Genomic DNA, 13,493 nt, shown 5'->3' with positions numbered 1-13,493 from the left:
CCTGTCCTACGTCAGGAATCTGATGTACAGTAGTTTCCGTTTGTTTATGTAATGTATATGCGTTTCTCGTTTTTTTATATAGATAAGATCATTGGTTTTCCCGTTTGAATGGTTCTACACTAGTTATTTATGGGCCTTTTATAGCTTGTTGTTCGGTGTGAGCCAAGGCTCCGTGTTGAAGGCCGTACATTGACCTATAATGGTTTACTGTTTATAAATTGTTATTTGGATGGCGAGTTGTCTTATTTGCACTCACACCACATCTTCCTATATCTAAGAACAATTTCACGTGTTACCAGATATTTTCCAAAAAAACATAATTTTGATATAGGTGTAGAGTCAAACTCATTCAATCTGTTGGAATATACATGTACGATCATGTACTAGTTTTCTCGTTTGAATTGTTTCATATCGTCATTTCCGGGCCTTTTATAGCTGATTATGCGATATGGGCTTTGCTCATTGTTGAAGGCTGTACAGTGACCTATAGTCGTTAATTGCTGTGTCATTTGGACTTTTGTGGAGAGTTGTCTCACTGGAAATCATACCACATCTTCTTTGTTATAAGTCAGTAAGATAATTAAGTTAGGCTCTTTTCGAATTTGGGGTGCGTCACTTTTACAATTCTCTAGTAATGACCTTTTATAACGTTAGACGCAAGAGAGGGCATCATCTGTGTCCAATGAACACATTATCCATTCATTTTTATTTGTTTTGAAATTTCTTTTAGTTTCTTTCATTTGTTTTTTATTTGTTTTTTGTCTTTACAAATTTTATTTATTAATTATATAAATGAGGAAGCTGTTTGTTCGTTAAGATCAAAACTACAAATGACATTGAGCAAACATTTAACTTATCAATCAATCATACAAAACTACAAAACTACAAAAATATTTAATAAGTTTTATTTTTATTTCAATAGAGAAGATCATCTATTCTTTTCATGTTTATAGATACCTTTGTTTCAAATATTTTTAATTTTAGAAACGACATCTGTTCATCCGTATTGTCGAAAGTATAAGGGTCCTCTTCGGCGTTAACAAGAAACAATAAACCTGGTATGTTGTCTCTCCAATGAGATAATTAGCGTTTGTTGTTTGTAAAAGTGTTACTTGTAAACAATGTCATAAATAGCAGAATGCTGCCCGTCTTTATTTGCAACTATAATTGTGTTATTTTTCTGATCATAAACAATTGCCTTTGGACCACGAAACCTATCCGTAATTCCCAAAATATCTTGCCTATGGTCATCTTTCTCTGAAATTACGGTAACTTTTGCTGTCTGCAATGCACTTACAAATATATTACCGTGTTTATCAAAGCAGATGTTTCTGGTATCGTGTTCGCCTTCGAAAGTAAATGTTTGTATTTTATTTCCTTCGTGGTCATACATAGTAATTTCTTTTGATTCGAGTTCGGCTACAATTATTTTGTTTTTGCAGCATTGCACATAATTGATCAATGGCAGTCCTAAACCAATACGCTTCAAAATTTCTCCATTTAAATTTATTAAAAGTAAACCGTCATCAGGTTTTCTTGTAGCAGCTACAATGTTTCCGTCCGAATTCACACACAAACCAAAACACATTTGATCGAATTTAAAAGTGTTCTTTATTGTACAAGACAAACCGTAAACTTGTAATAATTTAATATTATTGTTCAAAGGAAACGACACTGCAATAACAGAATCACTAATCAGGCATGAACCATGCGGTGTACCTAGGTTGTCATACCTGATGTCTAAACCACCATTACTATTGAAAAGCAGGATACCTAGCTTACCTCCATAATCGGTCATGACAGTCTGTCCAGAAGGCAAAGGGACAATGCTTGTAATGTTTATAAAATCGGGAGGTACGGAATTGGTTGACCAGCAACGTGAAGTTGCTTGGAAAAACTGCTTTAATTTCAATTCTGACACGGCGGTCCTATTAGTTGTTGACAGTTTTTGTGCTTCTAAATTGTCAAATATGTTCAAATCGCATGCTAAAGTGGAATTAGATGTCCTGACCGTTGCAAGCGAAATGTCTTTAGACAGCAGAGCAGACAACTGTTGGCTGCATTCGAGAGCAACATTTATTTCTTGTAAACCATTGTTGTTTTTTAAAAACAATTCAGTTTTTTTATCTTCATTCATGATATTTTCTTCGATCTTTTTAATCGCTGAGTATACTTGAAAGTCACTTCCGTATGCTAGAACCGTCTGCAGACCAGAATGCATTTCTTTATAAATAGACTCATGTGTACAAATTTGAGTAATGGAGTTGTTTACAATAATGGATTGTGTCTTCCTGACTGACGTTGCTTGCTCATTCAAAGTATTCTCAAATTCATCTAGAACGAGATCCATTTCCTTACGCATGCGCCTAAAATCAGCGCACAGCTCTGACGACTGTTTATCAAGGCGATCGATATTCTCCGTCCGATTTTTCTTAAGTTTCATAAGTCCATCTAGCCTTTTATCCAACTTTTGCGTAATTGTTGAAACCATGGCGGACGACTTAATGTTTTCAATGACTTTATTGAGTAGCGTTACCCCGGTACAGTTTGCATGTTTTTCTTTCACGCACTGTACACAACAATGAATTTCATGGTTTGGACAAAAGAGTTCGTACCTTTCGTCATGTTTAGTACATTTGTTTAACTCTTCAATCATTTTTCTCGGCATTTCCTTATAGTGGTCGCTGTTTATAAGTTTATGACCTCTCGTGGCCTTCGCTGCGCTATGATGGCCGCTACATTCGTCGCACAGTCCTTCATCACATGTCGGACACCATACGACTGCTGGCATTGCAATTTCTCGAAAGTCGCATGGTCCACATATGATTTCTTGTGTTTCTGTTGTCATTTTACCCACTACAATGATAAAAGAATTATACATTAAAATACGTCGTTTCACCTCACCCAGTCATTCACTTCAATTCCTGCGTGCACTGAGTCATCTCTCCCCTATTTTATAAATAAATATTGTTGGGCAAGAACATATATTGTTAATATAAAAAAGAAGATATGGTATGATTGCCAATGGGACAACTCTTCACTACTGTCACAGGTTAGGGGAGGGTTGGGATCCCATTAATAATATGTTTATTCCTGTCACATTCTCTAAATGTATGTGTCTGTCCTAAGTCAAGAGCCTGTAAAAGAGAGGCGAAAGATACTAGAGGTACATTCAAACGCATAGATCGATAATAAACTGACAACGCCATGTAATTTAGTATGTGTTGCTGTGATACATATTTGTTTTTCTTTCATTATTTTTTACAAATATTAGGTCGGTAGTTTTCTCGATTTTAATTGTTTTACATTTGTCATTTTGGTGCCTTTTATATATATGTAGCTGACGATGCTGTATTGGTTTTGATCATTATCAAATGCCGTTTGGAGACCTATATAGTGATCTATTGTTGTTAATTTTTGTTTCATTTGGTCTCATATGAGTAGTTGCAATCATACCACATCTTCTTATATTTTTTTTATATCCCCCGTGTTTTTTTTTCTACCTACTTAGTCCTTAAATGCCCGGAGGCTCATTGGTCAAGTTCTTATCCTTGTTTCCATAATCAGATGCTGTTTTATGAGTAGGGGAGATTACCCTACTAGCTCAACCTTCAACCTGGTGGACCAGGGTTATTTGTTTATGGTTTTCCTTCCAATAGATAGATGCCTTCCTTGGCTTACGAGTCTGATATACTAGTACCCGTTGATTTTGATGTTAAGAGTTTTCTTCTCTTAGGAAAGTTGCCGTAACCTGGCTGTGACCCTCTCCTGGCCGACATATCCGCCGTTTACTTGTGCCTATAGACAATGATAGTTTTTTAATTCATACAAAAAAAGATACTCGGCCGCGGGTGACACCAACTTTAAGTTTATCATAGATTCAGCAGTGGAGGATCCAGAACATTTTATAAGAGAGGCCGGACCAACTTGCTGCCTAAGAGGGGCCGCACAAGTCATGCTTCATTGATTTTCCTTTGGCCTACATAATTGTCATAATTAACCAAATTTTCAGCACAAAAGTAAGCCTAAAGAAGCGAGCTCCCTCCCCCTAAAACCGCCGCTTGATTGAGCGTCCATGAATATGATTTTATCTAAACCAGGAAGTAAATAAACGACAAACATGAACGACGATATAGATAACAATAAATCTAAAAATACCCCCAACTGTTGTTGAATATAGCTCTCTCTCTTTTAGCATTGTCAAAAGTTAATTCGTTTATCCATATACTTTGTAAAAAAAAGTTGTTTAATGCATGATGATGTTAAACTATCATGTTTGTCTTTCTTGGTCCAGTCGCGTCGGACGACATGTTATATGATCTTACATAGGAGATCATAGGACATGTAGGACATGAGGAGTAACTGTAATATTGAATAAATATTTATTTTAACTGAAGGAATAAATTATGCCACTGATAAAGTAAATAGGTGAATAAGTTGATTTCACGAGGAGCTAATATCTACCTGATTCCTCTTCGTCCTTGTCTTTGTAAATCAATGTAATCGGTATAAAATCCACGTCATGATGTTTGTTTGTAAAGTAAATATGGGTAGTGGTTATGTCCCTTTCAGTTTTCAGCCAAACATTTTTACGTGTGCATTGATATATTGTGCATTGATATATATGATGTAGGACATGGGGAGTAGCTGTAATATTGAATAAATATTAATTTTGACTGAAAAAATAAATTATGCCACTGATAAAGTAAAAATGTGAATAACTTAGTTTCACGAGGAGCTAGTATCTACCTGATTCTTTTTCGTCCTTGTCTTTGTATTTCAATGTAGCCGGTATAAAATCCACGTCATGATGATTGTTTGTAAAATAAATATAGGTTGTGGTTAGGCAGCAACCATTTGATTTTCTGAGGGGGGGGGATGGGGGGGGGGGGGGGGGGGGGGGGCTATGGTGTTTTTTTTTCGCCTTCGGCGAAAAATAATCTATTTTTTTAGCGTCAAACCGAAAACATTTTTTTCCTTTCAATTTTAGCATTAATTACATATAGTGGCAGCTCAGGGTGAAACAAACAATTTTTTTGTTCTCAGGGTCCAAAACAAATTATTTTTTTTCACCAAAAACTGGAAACAAACTTTTTTTCCCAAAAAAAACATAGCTCCCCCCCCCCCCCCCCCCCCCGAAAATTAAATGGTTGCTGCCTTATGTCCCTTTTAGTTTTCAGCCAAACATTTTCACGTGTGCAATGATGTTAGTACGAGGGTCTGGATAGGGGGGTATAGAATAGAGAATAGTTGATAAAACGTGCCGAAAAGTGCCAAAAAAATGTAAGAGAATATAAATGATCGAAGGGCTATAAAATACAAAGAATATAGTTTAATATATATAATATACCATGCATATACTAAACTACTGATTACAGTATTAAAACATGTAAAACTATGAAAATCATTTTTTGACATTATGTAAATTTAGAATATGTAACCATAAACTTCCAGTCGAACTTGGAAGATGATACAATATAGAGAGGGAAAAAAAGTGTAATTTGTGTAATATAGATATTGGAGACGAATTTCATTACATTATCATGATTATAAATTGCTCACATTTTATACTGAGAAAAGAGAAATAAATTCATAAATTAATCGAAATTTTAGTAGAAGACCAAATAGTATACTATTTAGTGAAATTAATTATGTCGTCTGCAAATAGGGCAGATCTCATAAATTTATGTAAGTTTATACGAATTATAAACAAGCGAGTGTGTCCTCCTGCATACATTCTATTTGTTTTGTTGTTGTTGTATATATTCTATATTTATGTTTATGTGTTTTAAAATGTATTGTACTGCATGTCTTCTCTGTACCTATGTATTTGGTGATGAGAATAAAGATATATATGATTAGTTAAATTTATAAAAGTAAGGAGTGTATAGGAAGGGTTCAATTAACCATGACAGAGAGTGAAAATACCATTGCTAAGTAAAATGTTCAAAACAATAATCAATTTCGATACATTTTGTATCAACTATAGTTGATATTTATATATATAACATAACTGTGTAAAATAGAGGTGTAAGATACCAGATGGAAATTGAAACTCATAAGTCGAAAAAGAAACTGACAACGCCATGGCTAAAAAACAAAAGACCAAAAGACAAATAAGTATAGTAAACTAGACACAGGATGCAGGTGCGGACCAAGAGGGAGGTTCATGGGGTTGGAACCCCCTTTTTTGAAGGACCAATGCATTTGAATGCGGACGTGTAGTTGGAACACCCCCCTTTTGTCCTGGGTTAGGACCCCCCTTTTTTAAATGGCTGGATCCGCCCCTGGGATGGAAAACTAAAGACTACGCATACCGTGATGTACATGGTAATAAGTCTTATTCAGTAGGTCATTTTCGAGAAAAGGGAACATACTTGTAGTTACGACAAAAGGAACTTTTCCGCTACGATTTTTGAAACAAAGATACACCAAGCCCAGCCTGGAATATTGTATCAACTGGAAAATATATACTCCGTTGGAATGCGCATGCAGCAAGTAGGCGCTGCTGGAACGTTTACACATATAAATGGAAAGTTCACTATTCCCTTTTGTCGTAAAGTTGTGTTTTCAAACGACCCCGGCTCATTTTCAATTTCTAGATAACTTCAAGATAGGTAGACTTCACTGGGTCTGGGTTTTATAGCAGAAAGTAAAGTTAAAGGATACTATTGTTTTACTATATAAAAGAGTCAAAAATAGCTATACTTTTGGATTGGAGTCGTATATTTCAATATACCATCGCAGGGAGGTCAAAATACACCCATTTTGTTATATATATGAAATAACAAAAACAAAAATGTTAAGTTCAGTAATTTAATTTTGATTTATTTTAAATAATTTAATCTCTGTAAATACAAGTGTTAAAATGCAGTAATTATCATAGATCTAACTGGTTATGTTCTCTTCTTTCATTAGCTCAGCTTGTGTGTAAATTGCATTCCATTAAATAATACGGGCACTAATAAAATGCGTTTTCTAGTCATCCTTGATGTAAAAATGTCTGACAAAAATAGTCAAGATATATAATGCCTAAATCTAGCAAGCATTTTTACAAAATATAAATGACAATGAATGTTGTAGAACTGTTATTAACATAAATGCGGAGGTTTGACATGTTGTGTTGACACATACGATGTCTTTTGTTTATTTGTGTCATTGTGTTAATTGTTGTCTCATTGACGTCATACATATTCTCCTTTTGTTCGTCTATATATAGATTCTGCCAATGTATCGAGTGGGATATGATATTTCCAGTCGAGACTGTTGGATATTCATTTTTTAACGCGAGGCTTGTCGAGTGTTTTTTTTTTTAACATTTATTTTTACTGTCGAAAGATTAGAAACATCGTAGTGCAAGATATTTGGTGGGGATCTGTTTCCCTGATTTATAAATGATAAGCAGACAAACGAAATACTTCTTGTCATCATTCTGCATGGTCACCTTTCATCGCAAGAACCACTGACGTTTTCACTCCATGTTGATCAATGAATAACTGAGAAATGAGGAGGTCGGACAACTAAAGAATACATCAATTATGAAAATTGTACATTATATCAGATTATAACATTTACGGTGATTTGTTATACTATGGGAAATTAAAGATAAAAAAAATTTATATTATTAAACCTGCTCTCCAGTCCAAAATAAAACTGCCAAACTGCCCGTAAAATATATAATAAAAAAATTGGGAATGGAAATGGGAAAAAGAGACAACAACCCGACCAAAGAGCAGAAAACAACACAAGGCCACCAATGGGTCTTCAACACAGCGAGAAAATCCGCCAACAGGAGAAGGGCTTCAGCTGGCCCTTAAACAAAAATGTGTACTAGTTCAGTGAAAACGGAAGTCACAGTTTATTGGGAAAAATTATTGCAAACAATGCAACCCAATATAAACTTTGATATATCATATCGACAGTGTACAAACTAGAATAATATTTTTGTACGAGACCAAAGCCGTTACAGATTCATATCTTTTAAATTGTTTAAATCCTAATGCATGTAACGTGTAAAAGGTTATACAATTTGAAGAAAACAGATAGTATACAAAATCGTGAACCTTTATTTAAACTGTCAATATTATCGATTTCTTAATCAATACACCTTTAGAATTTAAATGTAAACGGCTATTCGATCAATACACAGAAGTTGTTTTTAAATTGAAAATTAAAATGGAAGCCAATTCCTGATGATCAGGTATGTTTATGTTTTATTACTCTTTTTGGTATTACTTACTTCTTAGTTTGATTTTTTTTAATATATGAAGAATTCTCAGGGAACCGGAAATGTAAACAACAACAAAGATGATTGAGAGGCTTGGAACATGTCGACCAAGCATTATATATCATGTCGAAGAATAAAATGTGTATGAAAAGACATATTTCAATCTAGGGGCGTATCCAGCCATTTATAAAAGAGGGTTCCTAACCCAGGATAAAGTGGGTGGGTGGATCGTTAAAAGAAGGGGGTTTCAACCCCGGACCCCCTTTTGGATCTGCCACTGCAATCATGGTGTCCTGATAGACTCAGAGTAATGCAATCATTCAAAAATAAATACACACACAAGTCGATAAATAAGCAAAAGACGATGTTTTTTGTAATTGGAAATTAAACATGAGGAACGAAAAAAAATATATATATTTACAAATATATTTAATTTTAAATACACAACTTATTGGACAGGTAAGTTCGTGTCATATTCCGTAATAATGGATTCGATTTAAAAGTATTTCATCGAAAAGTTTAGAAACGACGTTGAAAATGAAATGACAATTTATTTGAAAAGCTGAAGTTAAATTGACAGATTAAAATGCAGCAGTAACGATAACACATTGGGATTTCATAGTTTTACTTAAATAATTTTTAGAATATTTTGTAGTATTTTGATATTAATTTTTTTAGTTATTCGACCACTGGTAAAGAAAGATTTGACTAATTTGCAATCATACCTCATCTTTTTATTACTAGACCACAACAACATTTTATACAGACCCATATTTTGACAAAAGAGGAGGAATTAAAAACATTAAACTATATATGCATTAATGGGGGCTATAATGGTTACCTTTTTAAAAAATAATGACTGATGAGATAGTTGTCTCATTGGCACTCATAACACATCTTCTTATATCTATTAACCATATATATGTAGCTCAAAAAGGGGTCCTCGCCTGCTATCTTCCTAAAACCAGCCTCGGCACAAGATATGGAATAAGAACTTTTGTATTTTGTACTATGCTATATAAAACGTGGTATGATTGCCAATAAGACAACTCTCCACAAGAGACCAAATGACTACGGCCTACAACAATGAGCAAAACCCATACCGCATAGTCAGCTATAAGAGGCCCGAAAAACAAATATGTAATTCATCAACAAAAGACGACCACTGAATTAAAGGCTCCTGACAGGGGACAGGCATAATGGTTAAACATTAGCGGGCTTTCATCCCCCCCTTTTAAGCTGGGACAATATTGTAACAGTTCAACATTAGATCGCAGTTATAATAATAAGTTGAATAAGCTTAAGATATGGAATAAGAACTTTTGTATTTTGTACTATGCTATATAAAACGTGGTATGATTGCCAATAAGACAACTCTCCACAAGAGACCAAAATTAATGACTACGGCCTACAACAATGAGCAAAGCCCATATCGCATATTCAGCTATAAAAGGTCCCGAAATAACGAATGTTAATTTATAATTCAAACGCAAAAACTAACGGCCTAATTTATGATAAAAACATGCATCAACAAAAGACGACCACTGAATTAAAGGCTCCTGACATGGGACAGGCATAATGGTTAAACATTAGCGGGCTCTCACCTCCCCTTTTAAGCTGGAACAATATTGTAACAGTACAACATAAGAACGCACAGTTATAATAATCAGTTGAAAAAGGCTTAACTTATCAGATGGATACAAATAGAACAAGTAAAACTGTTAACTGTTTGCTTATTATTCTCTATTCCGTGAACCCCAGCCAGAAAATATAATTCGTTACAATGGCTATCCCAGAATAATTCGCAAATAATTCCTTCTGCTCAACGTTCATTTAGCTGTCATAGTATTATGTGAGCAAAATACTATACATCATGTGGGTTAGCTAATGTGAAAGTTGTATTAAGACCACAACGAATAGATGTGATATAGTCTACAAATATGCTCAATGCAAAGGTAAACCATTTTGAATTATTATAGTTTTTTTTTCTTCTTTCTATTTTCAGCTGATTCCAAAGACAATCATAATGGCGGACCCGGTAATACAAACAGCAGAACAACAAATCACATGCACAATTTGCTTCGACATTTTTCACGAACCGAAATCTTTGCCATGCCTACACACGTTTTGCAAGAAATGTATCGGTGATCATATTCTTCACCACTCTGAGTTTGCGCGGAGGATGGGATATCATTGTCCAGTTTGCAGAGGATTTGTACTCGCTCCAACAGGGAAGGAATTTTCTCCACATCTATGGGTTGAAAGTTTACCAAATAATCACAACATTGTATCAATGATTTCTGCATATACTACACCGAGGCCTTATTACCTAAACCCATGCGCCGTCCATCCGAACAAAGAACTTGAATTTTACTGCGTTGATCATGAACTTTACATATGCTCGTTATGCTCGTTGCAGCACCGGAAATGTGACGAAGTTCTATCACGTGAAGAAGCGGAAGATCTTCCACGCAAAGTAACTCCTTCAACAGATAGCACCGAGGAGCGTTATATATCCTTCTTATTTGATCAGTGCAACGACATAGAACATCTAATGGACAGTAGAAAGGGAATTTTAAGCCGAATTGACCAATCGGAGGAGGAAATTAAGAGTCGAATAACTACAACAAGTCGCAAGGCAACCGATCTCATAAAATCACAAGAAGAAAAAGTTATCAGCCAGCTTTCGAAACTTAAATCAAAGGAGGTGCACAAAATTGAATCTGATATTCGCAAATGCCAAAAAGCCAATGAAAAATGTAAAAGATCACTTCAAAGTCTGCAGGAAGCGAGAGATAAAGAAGACGCGGAAGATATGACAAATACTTTGGAAAACGTGAAAAAAGAATACGAAGCTAACAGCAGAAAAATCCGAGAACTCTCCAGGAAATCGTTTAGAAGCACGATTGACTTCCAAATGAATTCGTCAATCGAAAATTTCATTACTGATTTCCAGTCCTTTGGGAGTGTTGACTTTATCCGAGACGATGGCATACCACAAACACCATGTTCTACGTCATCAGGCTCTGCTTCTCTGCCAACACCAAGCCAACGTTGTCCAAGACCGTCCAAGTCGGCAACAAGCAGACGACGAGATTTTTCACCAAATTCATCTTGTCCATCTTTTGGCGTTGGAGGCGATCGGGATGACCGCCCCCGTACGGTGCAATCCCAACGCATTCGGTCTGCCTCGTCCGTTGATTATGCTGAGGCACGTGGGAATAGCGGTTTTTATATAAATGAGGGGGCACACATTGAGGTATCGCAACACAGTAAACAGCCATCTTGGATTACTGGAATAGCCATATTAGATAACGGCAATGTGGTAGTGGTTGATCATGCCAACGAAACAGTTTCACTTTATGATACCACTTATGTCAAAGTTTCAGAAATTGTTGTGACACCGGCACCTTACGACACGACGACTATCTCAAATACCGAGTTACTTGTCACACGGCCGGATATCGACACTCTTCTAGCCATAAACGTGTATGGACAAGGAGAATTAAAATACGGAGCCTCGTTCCAAACAGGTCTAAAAGCCAAATCAATCAGCCATGACAATAGTCATCTAGCCGTTTGCAGCAGCACAAAACTCCAAATTTACGTCAAACACAATGGACGATGGCGAAAGCACGATGAACATTCATTTGATCGCACTAAATTCACATATGTTGCAATCGACGGCGTAAAGGAGCGAATATTCATTACCGACCAAAAATATCCGGAACCGGAACTTCTCTGTCTAACTTACGATGGAGACATCCGTTGGCGGTTTATGCATCCGGATCTAGGATTTCCATCCGGAGTCGCATTATGTAGTGGTCATATTTATGTTGCATCATGGGATAGGGCAACTGTACTCCGAGTAGCATATAACGGTTCCTATGAAGGGACTGGAATACAACGAGGTATCCAGTTTCCATGGAAACTTTCAGTTACAGCGAGACACAACAAACTTTTACTATCACAACATAAAAACACGCTAGCCACGGATGCGAGACGAATCATTCGATTTTTCTCCCTAGATGCAGAAATGTAAATTTTAAAGTGCTTTAATTATGAAACTTAAGTTTATCCATTTTAATGGTGTTTTTTTTCTCTTTTTGAATTTTAAGAGGTTAAAGACTGCCAGTCGGAATGTGTAAATATTGACCATTTTCTTTTTTTGTTTGCATGTTGGAGCTTCACGTAGAAAATAAGTGCATAGCACAACATTTTTTCACGGCTGGATATAAAAAAACTTTTTTAATTTATCATCTTATATATAATGATGAAAGGATTCAATACCACTTACTCCTTGACCTGAAAGCATAATTTCAAATCAAATCCTTATTTTCTTTTAGCTTTTAAATTAAAAGATTTATCTTTTTTGTTGGTGACGTTGACATTCATATGAAATCTGTGGTAAATGATCATTTTTTTATGGATATTATTGTTTTTGTATAGACTTTGAAGCCGTGAACATTTGATTAGATTTTCAAAAATTCTTTTATAGCAGCCTTTTGAGTACATTTATTTAGATTTTTAAAAATACTTTTATTGCAGTTTTCGAAGCACATTTATCTAGAATTTCTAAAATTCTTTTCGTGTAGAATAGCCAAATTATATTTTTTTTAAAGACGACAGAATATTTTCCTGATAATTTATATTTTTCATGTTTACAACCGTGTTACCATGGTTACGTCTAGTAAAATTGTAAAGAGTCTGTGATATTTGATTTCATAAAAGATAATGAACATTTTGTTTTGTGTTCGAAATATTACGAATTTAACAAAAATAGAGAATATACCAGATGCTATACATTGTACCAGTCTGAAAATATTTTTAATGTCTTTTGAAATGTATTGTCTACAAACTCATACTAGAACGTAAATGCCAGAACAAACAAAAAATACAACTTACAGTTAACCAGACATCTACATGTAATTCTTTGATAAAAACAAATCAAAAATATTGAAAATTTGGTTTTGTGTTATAAAAATCACGAAATCATAAACAAAAAATGCGAAAATAAATCTGACCTGGTACAAGCATTTGCGAAATCGTGCAAGAGTATTTCAATTTTTTCTTTAGAATTTAATGGCTTGAAATTCAGTCCAGGAAGAACATACGGTGACCTATAGTTGTTAATGTCTGTGTCATTTTGGTATCTTCTGGACAGTTGTCTCATTGGCAATCATACCTCATCTTCTTTTTTATAAAACATACAATAATATTAACGATACCAGTTTTACTGTACCAGATACTCTTTTTGACTGTTAAT

General features: G+C 35.0%; 2 protein-coding genes across 2 annotated transcripts; one reads left to right on the top strand and one right to left on the bottom strand.

Annotated features, from left to right (window-relative positions):
• Positions 1-889: 889 nt before the first annotated feature.
• LOC134695053 (uncharacterized) lies at positions 890-4,819 on the bottom strand. The gene is made up of 2 exons (XM_063556228.1): positions 4,750-4,819; positions 890-2,856 (listed from the first exon to the last, which is right to left on the bottom strand). The coding sequence occupies exon 2, from the start codon at positions 2,846-2,848 to the stop codon at positions 1,109-1,111; it is 1,740 nt and encodes a 579-aa protein (XP_063412298.1). The 5' UTR covers positions 2,849-2,856; positions 4,750-4,819; the 3' UTR covers positions 890-1,108.
• Positions 4,820-8,130: 3,311 nt separating this feature from the next.
• Positions 8,131-12,971, top strand: LOC134694748 (E3 ubiquitin-protein ligase TRIM31-like). Its single transcript, XM_063555797.1, has 2 exons — positions 8,131-8,200; positions 10,233-12,971. Exon 2 carries the CDS (start codon positions 10,254-10,256, stop codon positions 12,267-12,269), a length of 2,016 nt encoding a protein of 671 aa, XP_063411867.1. The 5' UTR covers positions 8,131-8,200; positions 10,233-10,253; the 3' UTR covers positions 12,270-12,971.
• Positions 12,972-13,493: the final 522 nt, after the last annotated feature.

Source organism: Mytilus trossulus, chromosome 13 (assembly GCF_036588685.1).
Source record: "Mytilus trossulus isolate FHL-02 chromosome 13, PNRI_Mtr1.1.1.hap1, whole genome shotgun sequence".
NCBI lineage: Eukaryota > Metazoa > Mollusca > Bivalvia > Mytilida > Mytilidae > Mytilus > Mytilus trossulus.
The sequence above is the reverse complement of the archived record's forward strand: the minus strand, read 5'-3'. Positions and strand labels throughout refer to the sequence as shown.

What these genes read in the sequence shown, in the direction of transcription:
- LOC134695053 (XM_063556228.1), bottom strand. Translation starts at nt 2,848, where the DNA reads ATGACAACAGAAACACAAGAAATCATATGTGGACCATGCGACTTTCGA.
- LOC134694748 (XM_063555797.1), top strand. Translation starts at nt 10,254, where the DNA reads ATGGCGGACCCGGTAATACAAACAGCAGAACAACAAATCACATGCACA.